General features: G+C 36.1%; 1 protein-coding gene across 1 annotated transcript; it reads left to right on the forward strand.

The window, feature by feature from the left end:
- Nucleotides 1–332: 332 nt before the first annotated feature.
- LOC149086533 (uncharacterized) lies at nt 333–3,756 on the forward strand. Its single transcript, XM_089231793.1, has 3 exons — nt 333–1,164; nt 1,875–2,146; nt 2,875–3,756. The coding sequence occupies exons 1-3, from the start codon at nt 333–335 to the stop codon at nt 3,754–3,756; spliced, it is 1,986 nt and encodes a 661-aa protein (XP_089087919.1).
- Nucleotides 3,757–11,553: the final 7,797 nt, after the last annotated feature.

Here is an 11,553-nt window from a genome sequence, read left to right on the forward strand (position 1 = left end):
TTTTTTCTCTCTCTCTGTCTGTAGTGTACAAGATATAGTTGAAACGATGCTTTCGGCTCGAATGGAAGCAGTCTTTTTTTGAATGTGCTAGAGAATTTGTACAGTATGTATCATGTGTATTTAATAATATTTTAATCCAGTTCATCCTTCGTGTCAAAAGACAACTGCGTTTGTTTCTCGGGTAGAGATGCACAGTTGAAAGAAATTTCGAATGAACCCTTCATAACATTTTTTTGGCGCCCGGACACGGGCACGGAGGACATCGTGAACTTACGAACACAGATACATAGTGCTTTCTTGTTTTGTTTATTTTGAGTTTCGCTGAGCCGACCATGGAAGCACTGAAAGTAAAAAGAAAATCTCTTCGCACGTCGCTGACGGTAGCAATGAACGCTAGTGCAGAAGAGCTGCAAAAAGACACTTGTGATTCAGAAAGTCTTCAAGTTCTTCTCAATCAGATGTGCGATAAATTTGAGAGATTGGATTCCGTCCAAACAAGCATTTCTGAACTGTTTGAGGGAGAAGAATTTGAAACAGACTTCCTTCAAGCTGAAACCTACCGTGATCGATTTCTAGCTCTCAAATTGAGACTAGACAACAAGGTTTTTTCACAAGGGGTGAAATCGCAAGTCGATGACGATAGCGTGGTGAGTGTAGCTGCTTCTACAACAAAGCGAAAGTTCAAGCTTCCGAAACTGGAACTAAAAAAGTTTTCTGGGGATGCCAGAGAATATCTTGGATTCTGGAGCCAGTTTGAAAAAATTCACGAAGATCCAGATATCGCTACGGAAGACAAGTTTCACTATCTCTCGCAGTGTATGGTTCCGAATTCTCGAGCTTCGCATGTCATCAACAGTTTTCCAATGACAGCGGAGAACTACGAAAAGGCTATTACGCAAATGAAGAATCGCTGCGGTCGTGAGGATACACTAATCCAAGTTTATGTGCGCGATCTTCTTCATCTTGTCTTGAGCAACAACAGTGGTTCCAGGAAGGAGTTCAAGCTCGCAAATCTATACGACAGCCTGGAGACAAAATTACGATCATTAGAGACTATAGGCGTCACTGAGGATAAATTTGCGAGTATTCTTTTTCCACTAGTTGAATCATGCCTTCCTGTGGATATCTTGCGAATCTGGGAAAGAGAGCGAGGAAAGATAGAAGGTAAGAGTGACTTGGATTCTATCTTAGAATTTTTGAGAAACGAAGTGATATAGGAAGAGCGAGTTGCTTTGGCTCATGCCGGACTTGGCTTTGAAAAAACCATGAGACCAAACAAGCTCGTCGCTGAAGAGTTTTGTATTGCCACAGCGAATGATTTAATGGTCCATCATAAGATTGATAAACAACGCATGCTTAAAAAGACTGACGAATCATGTATATTTTGTGATAAATTTCATTCGTCAGATAAGTGTTTTAAGACAAGCTCACTATCATACGATGAAAAGCGAAATTTGATTATGAAAAGGGGAGCTTGTTTTGCATGCCTTAAGAGAAATCATATCTCGCGAAACTGTAGAGCCAAAGTCAGATGTTCTAATTGCAATAGAAAACATTTGTCAGTAATGTGTCAAGGAGACTTTCCCACTGAGGTTAAAAATGTAGAATTAGAAAGTACTAAATTAGAGAAGGGAGATAACGTACTGACAAATCAAGCAACCGAGTCTGATGTTTTATTGCTGATAGAGATTATTTGCGATTTTTGTGGAAAAGGGATAAAGATCAGATATTTGTGTACAGGCATAAGCGTGTAGTGTTCGGAGTCAATTGCAGTCCTTTCTTATTAGCTGCTACACTGAATCATCATCTTGACAAGGCTCCTGATGGCCTATCCACTACATCTAGAACTCTGAAAGAATCTTTTTTTTACGTAGACAACTGTGTGTGCAGCCTGAACTCAGTTGATGAAGCGAATAAGTTTATAATAGAATCGCAACTACTTCTGTCATCCGCAAAATTCAATCTAAGAGACTGGAGGTCCAATCATTCTCTTGGTATTATCACTACATCACATAGTACGGATCCCGTTCCAGTTCTTGGCCTGAACTGGGATTCAGAGAATGACCTACTTTCCTGCAGAGTCGAGCTGCCGGAAGAAGAGAAAATTGTAGCTACGAAACGAGTTTTGCTTTCATTGGCAAATAGAGTATTCGATCCCATTGGATTTACTTCACCGGTCACTTTGCTTCCTAAGTTAATTTTACAAGAGTGCTGGAAACTAGAGTTGAAGTGGGATGAAAATTTACCCGACCATTTGGCCAAACAATTTTGGAAATGGGTAAAAGGCATACGATTGATTCCTACTATTAGTATATCGAGATGGGTGAATCTAGGTCGATTTACTGATAAGAAAGTCAGTATTCACATATTTTGTGACGCAAGCAAATATGCTTATTCTACTTGCATTTTTTTGAGAATCGAAACAACGGACTGTGTTTCAGTGAATTTCGTTCAATCACGTACCAGAGTTGCTCCGTTGAAGAGCATAACAATTCCTCGCTTAGAACTTTTAGCATGTTGTATTGGGGCGAGATTAGGCAACACCGTTATTTCTGACATGAACATACCGGAACTGAAGGTTTACTATTGCAGTGACTCGACAACTGCTTTAAGTTGGATCCAAAGAGATGTACACTGCACTGGGGTGTATTCGTTTATAATCGTGTACTTGAAATAAGAAAGTTGACTCATATAAACGAATGGAGGCATATCGCTGGAAAACAAAATCCTGCTGACCTTCCCTCAAGAGGTTGTTCGGTTGAACATCTATTAAATCTAAGATGATGGGAGGGATCAGCATGGTTGAGTGAGCCCGAGTCTACTTGGCAACGGGTTGTCGAATTGCCAAATGATGAAGTTGTCAATTCTGAAAAGCGAAAAGGTGTATTGATTGCACATAATGAAAGTTCGAAACCAGATAACTGGTATTACAGGTATTTTTCATCGTACTTGAAAATAGTACGAATGCTGGCTTGGATCCTAAGGTTCATCAATAATTTGAAAAAATTGGATGTTTCGAAAGAGTTGGACATCAACTGTTTTGAAATACAGCGCGCAGAAAGAATGCTTGTTATACTGATTCAGAAGGAAGCATTCAAGGGTTTCGATGATGAAAAAATACGAGTATTGAGGCCAGTCGTTGATGAATTTGGTATAATCAGAATAAAAACGCCAGTTATGTACAGAAAAGACACCAAAAATTTCAGATATCCAGTCCTTCTGCCTTCGGATCATCCAGTTGTACATACCCTGATTTCGTGGAAACATAAGGAACTTCTACATGCCGGAGTTTCTCTCTTGATGAGCAGTTTACGTGAAGAATATTGGATCATAAAAGCAAGGAAAACGGTTCGGTTTGTTGTTCAACGTTGTGTGACATGTAAGAGGTTCAATGCACGTAAAGTAGAGTCTGTTCCTATAGCCTTGCCGGAAAACAGAGTGCAAGACGCAGCAGTATTTCAGATAGTGGGAGTTGATCTGGCCGGTCCATTGTATCTGAAAGAGGGCCAGAAATCATGGATCGTGTTATATACATGTGCGGTGTACCGAGCTGTACACTTAGAGCTTGTGACATCACTATCAACTGAAGCCTTTCTCCAAAGCTTGCGACGTTTCATTGCTAGGAGGGGAAGACCATCAACAATCTATTCGGACAATGGAACAAATTTCGTTGGAGCGAATAAGGCATTCTCAAGCATTAACTGGGATGAGATCTCTGCTGCAGTGACTGTTCCTGAACGTTTGAGTTATAGTTAAATTTTATTGCGTACTTTGTGATGATTTTTTTTAAAATGATTTTTGATATTTTAATATGCTATTCGGAATTTTTTACATTTTTTTGAGAGTTTATGTCATTATGCTTCGAGAAAACTATCATTTATTTTGGTAAGTATTGTGATATATCTGAATATTTTTGTGAAAATTTTATGCAATTAGTATAATGTTTATTTTGATCTGAGAATATTGAGTTTAATTGGCATAAACTCAAGGTGGGAGGATGTCGCGTATGAGTGTATGTGCGTGGGAGACAGAGAAGATGGTTTTTCTCATATATTTTGTGGTGTCAGATTTGGCCACAGTACAATCATTAACGAAACCCCTCTCCCTGTGTGTTTTGTTTTTGCTTTTTTCTCTCTCTCTGTCTGTAGAGTACAAGATATAGTTGAAACGATGCTTTCGGCTCGAATGGAAGCAGTCTTTTTTTGAATGTGCTAGAGAATTTGTACAGTATGTATCATGTGTATTTAATAATATTTTAATCCAGTTCATCCTTCGTGTCAAAAGACAACTGCGTTTGTTTCTCGGGTAGAGATGCACAGTTGAAAGAAATTTCGAATGAACCCTTCATAACAATGGCATTCGAAACAGATTTTTCGGTTTTTTGCTACACAGGTAGGAGTGACATGGCTATGGTTCAGTTTTTCTTATTCGAAATCAAATTCCCTATAAAATGCACCTAAAGGTTTCCTGATAGCTTGAAATTTTTTTTCTCGAAAATCCACAGTACCCTTGGAAAAATGACACTCAAGAATCATGGCAGTCCAAACAGATTTTTCGGGTTTTTTCTGCACAGTTAGATGTTACATGGTTAGGGTTTAGTTTTTCTTATTCGAAATCAAATTCCCTATAAAATGCACCTAATGGTTTCCTGATAGCTTGAAAATTTTTTTTTGAAAATCAACAGTACACTCCCTTAGAAAAATGACACCCAAGAACCATGGCATTCGAAACAAATTTTTCGGGTTTTTTCCGCACGGGTAGGAGTGACATGGGTATGGTTCAGTTTTTCTAATTCGAAATCCTATTCCCTATGGTTCCCCCTATGCACCTAATGGTTTCGTGATAGCTTGAAAAAACTTTTTCGAAAATCCACAGTACCCTTCCTTGGAAAAATGACATCCAAGCCTCATGGCATTCGAAACAGATTTTGCGGTTTCTTTCCGCACACGTAGGAGTGACATGGTTATGGTTTAGTTTTTCTTATTCGAAATCATATTCCCTATAAAATGCACCTAATGGTTTCCTGATAGCTTGAAAATTTTTTTTTCGAAAATCAACAGTACTCCCCCCTTAGAAAAATGACACCCAAAAATCATGGCATTCGAAACAGATTTTTCGAGTTTTTTCTGCACAGGTAGGAATTACATGCAGTGGCGTCGGAGCCGGGGGTGCTGTGGGTGCTTAAGCACCCACGCTAATTTGTGGCATGGGTCCGAGCACCCCCAGAATTGATTCAGAAATGAAGATTTCCGATATGGAACTAAAGATGAGCACCCACAGTTTCGAAACACTTCCGACGCCCTTGGTTACATGGTTGGGGTTTAGTTTTTCTTAATCGAAATCAAATTCCGAATAAAGTGCACCTAATGGTTTCCTGATGGCTTGAAAAAAAATTTTGTCGAAAATCCACAGTACCCTTGGAAAAATAACACCCAAGATTCACGGCATTCGAAACAGATTTTTCGGTTACTTTCCGCACAGGTAGGAGTGACATGGGTATGTTTCAGTTTTTCTTCTTCGAAATAAAATTCCCTAAAAAATGCACCTAATGGTTTCCTGATAGCTTGAAAAAAAAATTCGAAAATCAACAGTACCAATACCTTCTAAAGCAGAAAGCCTGACCCCGAGATTCGTGACGTCATCGCATTTCGTCCTACGAAACCCATCTTCCCTGTAAAATCGTTTTCCAGCAGCACCACACACTAACGCCGATGTTATATATGTAACACACGTTGCTATATTTTTCTCAATGTTATAGAAAAAGAGGCCGAATTAGTAGACTTGAGCAATCGAATAGCTAAGTTTATACTTATAATTCATTACTTTCAAGTATCAATTAGTGCCAGAGTTTTAATAAAAACTTAATATTTGAAAAATTACCTTTTGACCTAAAAACTTCCCCAAGAGCATTAATTTTTCAGAACTTCAATTTCTGTTGATTTTAACCAAAAAAGTATCCATTGAATACAAAAAAAAATTGAGACCAATTTAACTACAGTCAGTCACAAAAGTCTACATACACCTTTGGAAATGGTATTTCTGAAGGAATCATACATTTTATGGTTAACCTATTATTTTCAGAACTTTGTATATCACAAGTGTAACAAAATTTTATTACTGTAAATGACAAATATGAAATAAATTCGCAGGAATATGCAAATTTCATAGAAAACCATGTCACAAAAATCTACATACAGCAAGCACATTTCTGTTGCGTCACGTGAAATTGCTGTAGTATTTGAGAGGGAAAAAGAAATACTGCTTCAAACACGGAAAAGCAACTCTGTACTTGTACTAGGCTCATATTGCCTTTGTTCTGATGTTGAAATGGCTCCGCTGAGAGAGAGATTTCTATTGACATAAGAAACGTGGTGATTAAGTTGCGAACAGAAGGAAAATCTTATGATGAGATTTCGAAAATTATTGGAAAAAGCCGTTCCAGTGTCCAAACCATTGTCAGAAATTACGAATCAGCCGGAAATGTGTTTAATAAACCTCGCTGTGGTCGTCCGAAGCTTTTGAGTAATCGAGATGTACGATCGATTGTTAATAAAGTCAAGTCGAATCCGAAATTATCCGCTCCCAAATTGACGCAGCATATTGCATCAACGACCAACAACACTGTGCATCCTGAAACTGTCAGATGAATTCTCCGATCGAAAGGATTTCATGGACGAGTTCCAAGACGAAAACCTCTGATCTCCACCGTAAATCAGAAGAAAAGGCTCGATTTTGCTGAACAGTATCATCAAAAGGATTTTGATTTTTAGAAAACTGTCTTATTCACAGATGAAAGCAAGTATAATATTTTCGGTAGTGACGGTCACGGAAAAATTTGGAGGAGGAGAAATGAGGAAATGAAACCTGAAAATCTGACTCCAACAGTCCAGCATGGTGGAGGCAGTGTGATGGTTTGGGGATGCATGTCAGCGTCTGGAGTAGGGAAATTAGTTTTCATTGAAGGTAAGATGGACCGTCTCCAATACCTCAAGATACTGCAAGATAATTTGTAAGCATCTATCGACAAATTAGGTCTCGGAAGCCAATGGATCTTCCAACAGGATAATGACCCAAAGCATACTGCAAAGATTGTGAAGGAATGGTTCCTTTACAAGGTACCTAGACAGCTTCATTCACCTCCTCAGTCACCTGACTTGAATCCCATTGAACACTTATGGGATGAACTCGAGAGAAGCGTTCGCAAGTATAGTATTGCCAACAAAGCATTTTTGAAACAGACATTGTTGAAAGAGTGGTAAAAAATTACAGCGGATATAACGGAAAACCTAGTTCAGTCCACGCGCAGGAGGTTGGATGCCGTTATTGAATCGAATGGAGGTCCAACAAAATATTAATTTTCAATTCAAATGCAAAAATCGTGCATATTAATAAACTTTTCACCCATGTATTTAGACTTTTGTGACATGCTATTTTCACTCAAATTGTTCTTTTAAAATAAATATCAATTTGATATTATTCATTTCTATCAAAAAAAAGGTTAGAATTCTTCAATGTTTGAATAAAACAAGAGGACGAGATCTTGATTCCTTTGTGTTTCTTCAATAATACAATTTTTAAGGGTGTATGTAGACTTTAGTGACTGACTGTATATAATATCCTTTATTTTTCATCACATACAATATATATTTTCAGTCATTTATAAAAAAAATAAATGTAATATGAAACTATGAAATAAATATAGGTTGCTTTGCTCCTTCCACTATAAATTGGATATGAATGATTCCATGATTCATACACAGATGCACAACATTCTGTGCTAAGATGTGATTCAAGTAGCGATGTAAAATTCTTGAGAATAATCTTTTGGAGAATATTCTTGGTAGGAGAATGTTCTGGTAGGACTACTATAAATACCTTGAGAATATTCTTATAAGTTCTTGTTGATGAAAATATTCTCCCGTTATTTATTTATAATAACATAGTTACATATAATACCCTTGAGAACATTTTCTGGAAGGACTATCATATAGAAAATAATTATTCTAAATTTAATAATAGTGCTTGCAGAGAATATTCTTGAGTTACCAAAATCTTTCCAGAGACTATTATCAAGAATATATGTAATAACATGTATTATAATAAATAATCTCGATAAATAACTTGAGAATAATAATTATTTGATAAGAATATTCTCTAGTAATTTATAATAATAGTTCTTTGAGAGAATATTCTCTGTCCCCGTCTCTTTCCGCCAAGATGATGAGAACATTGAAGTTTGAAAACTACAATATTAAAGATGTATAGAAGGCTTCTTTCTCTGCCGGAGATATCAAGGAAACAATTATTTTCCAGAAAATATGCTGAGGTGAGCTCGGAAAGAAATTAGGAAGGCAGAGTCATGTGTCTCCAGTGGTGTAGATGGTAGCATGCTTGACCGGTATGCAAGAGGGCTAGGGTTCGAGTCCCGGCGGAGACGTGATGACTTTTCTCTTTCCGAGCTCACCTCAGCATAATATCCGGAAAATAATTGTTTCCTACAGTATTAAAGTTTGAAAGCAAGAAAATTGAACCAACAGGGCTGAATTGCACAACTTTTAAAGAAATGTGAGTGATACAGAATTTAAATGTATGTGCATTGAAGAAAACAGTTCTGTATCTTCTTAGAATGAAAGTGATTGTATAAGAATAGCTTCCTTTATCAATCACCGATTTAATTTTTGTTGTGAACTTATTTTTGAAAATTTATCTAATTTTAAAATAATTTAAGGTTTCAATCTAAAGGTTTCTCTGAAATCTTTATAACCAAACTTTTAAAACCTCTCATTATGACCTGGAGAATATTCTTGAACTAAAAGTTGTCATTGGGTGGGGATTATGCCTGAAACAAAACAATTTTTGGTAATGAAAACTGATTTATATTTTACAATATAAACAAAATTGGTAAAAAAATTAAATTATTTAAAAGAAAAATGAATATTCTCGATTATTCTCCAATTTTTACATCCAGGATAATATTCTCATTTTCCGAGAATATTCTCACCTCGCATCTCTAGATCCAAGTAGTAAAAATCAAAAAATAGTGCTTTTGAAAATGTCACCACTTTCCTTTTCGCATAAAATTTATTGACTATAATTTTCCTTTAAAAGCGCATTTTTATTTAAAGGTTCTTTAGAAATTTACGTTAGGAAAAAATCCACAGAATTACCCCCTCCCAAATATTAAGACTTACCTCAAAGAAATATTGTTAGTACCAGTCTATATTTCCAAAACCTGGCTTTTAAGAATAAGTATTTGTATATATTTTCCAGTTATATATATATATGTATAAAACATGGAAAATCCAATTCATCAACACAGTATTTTATAATTTCTAAAGAACCCAAAGTTGTTTATCATAACGCATTGCAAGCCTATTTCGAACATGCACCTTCTGTACCAATCACTGACAAACGTAGATTAATTTTGAGAATTATATTATGAAGCAACGTGTGATCTTATGTTCAAGAAGGGCAAAACATGAACCTCGCAAATTTATAGGCGGAACAAAATTATTTGGGGAAAAACACACCTTTTTAATACAGCCAGCTTTTCTGATATTTTTAATCAGATGCACTATCAGGGAAAAAATGGTCTGGCCCTGTATGTTGAAGGGCGAGGATGAACATGGAAATTTATATGGGGGACTAATAGACAAACCCACTATTTTGTTATTAATGCAATTATCAGTTGCAATGGCTATAACAATAAAGCCAATAACCTCAAAAGTGGATCAATTTTGAGAATTACATTATGAAGCAATGAGCCATATACGTTTAAGACAGGTAAAATATGCATCTGACCAAATTTATAGACATGGGGAAAAATTCTATTTAATACTCTATGATTATACACTACTCCCACGTTGGTATCAACAATATAATAATCACTTGAATATTTTAAGTTGTATTATGTGTTGAGAAATTTGTTAATTTGTATGGAAAAATAAACTGACATTTTTTTAACCTAATAACGTCTAGCCCAGTTATAATGCCACCACCTGTCCCAAAGAATTTTGGCGTTATATCGGGTAATGGTTGGAATAGTGTTTCAGAGAGGCTTCATTACATAAATTCACACGTTTATAATGAAATACTATCTTTGTCTTATTAGTTGCTATTCTATAAATATTTCAACTCATTCAATTTTAAGAGAAAATTCATGAAATTTTAAAAACTGTACAACATTACTTAAATATTTCTTGATATAAAACTTAAGAGAGACATATTTTACACTTACCTTTGAAATTATTTTAGTTCTACATTATATTATAATTCCTATGTTTTTTACATAATAATCCCAATTGAAGATGTGTTCACTGAAAATTTCTGGTGGCAAACGGGGTTGGTACTACAACAGCGGATGCTATAACAGGGTTCAACTGTACTTTCAAAATATGCAGGAATATTATCACTCACATTTACTGTGAATAAATGTCCCACAACACACTGTATGTCCCCCCCCCCCCCCCCAAACATCTCGACTTGGTTGGTCGCAATATGGCACGAAGCAAGTCGATAGACATATCATTCGAGGTTGCTTGGGATAGATTATTTGTCGTTGGTAGTTACAATCAATGCAAGCTCCAGTCCTCACGCTCCTCCAGTCCAGTTCACTCTTCTTGGGCGTTCAGCAAATTCACATCATTCTGGTCTGATCCAATGATACTGTCCAAGTCATACACACCTATTGACATGAAATAAAAACATCATTAGACGTTTGAATTTTTTCAAAATTTGTGAATGTATTTAGTTGAAATTATAACATTAAAAAAATTTAGAATTTTCATTGCTTTGACCCTAGCAGGTCTTACCAAGGGACCCAGTTTCAGGAGGGGGGCATGAAATAAAATATTTCATTTCACGTAATTATTTGAAGTTCCATCAAAGGCTCCAATGAGAAAATTGAGTGGGATCCACTAAAAATTTTATCATAGAAGCCCGGCTCCTGGATGTGAGGAGGGGGTGCATGAAATATATATTTTCTGTGATTATTCTAAATTCCCTCAAACTGTTTATTCGTTAAAAACTTTTTACCTTGAAGGATAACATTAAAACATGATCCAAATAGCAGTGCCAATATTATTTATCAATTAACTTAATAAAGCCCTATCCCTATGTATAGCACTGAGTTTATGAAAATTGGGATTATGAGATTAACAATGTTTGCAATAATATTACAGAATATTCATCAATGCATTTCATGTAATAGTAAAAACTGAACTCACCTGATTTTATATGCAGCTGTACAGATATAGGCTTATACTTCTTCACCGAAAACACAAAGCTCGCTGGTGGCCGGATTAGCTGTTGTTTTCTTCAACTATTCTTATTAAAGGACTTGTGCAACAATATTATTTATTTCCTTGCGAAGAAATGAATAAAATAAATGTTTAAAAAATAGAAATTATATATCATTAAAAAAACTGTGCGCACGTGCCTGTAAACGGATGTCTATAATGGCGATCAGGAAGACAAACACTACCAATGGGGAAAAAACTGGACGGAGTGCGATGACGTCACAGCATCGAAAAATCGCGGGCGAAGGCTTCTTGC

Source organism: Pholcus phalangioides, unplaced genomic scaffold, assembly GCF_987345545.1.
Source record: "Pholcus phalangioides strain wild (caught in Gottingen) unplaced genomic scaffold, Ppha-v1.0 ptg000004l_1, whole genome shotgun sequence".
In the NCBI taxonomy this organism is placed as follows: domain Eukaryota; kingdom Metazoa; phylum Arthropoda; class Arachnida; order Araneae; family Pholcidae; genus Pholcus; species Pholcus phalangioides.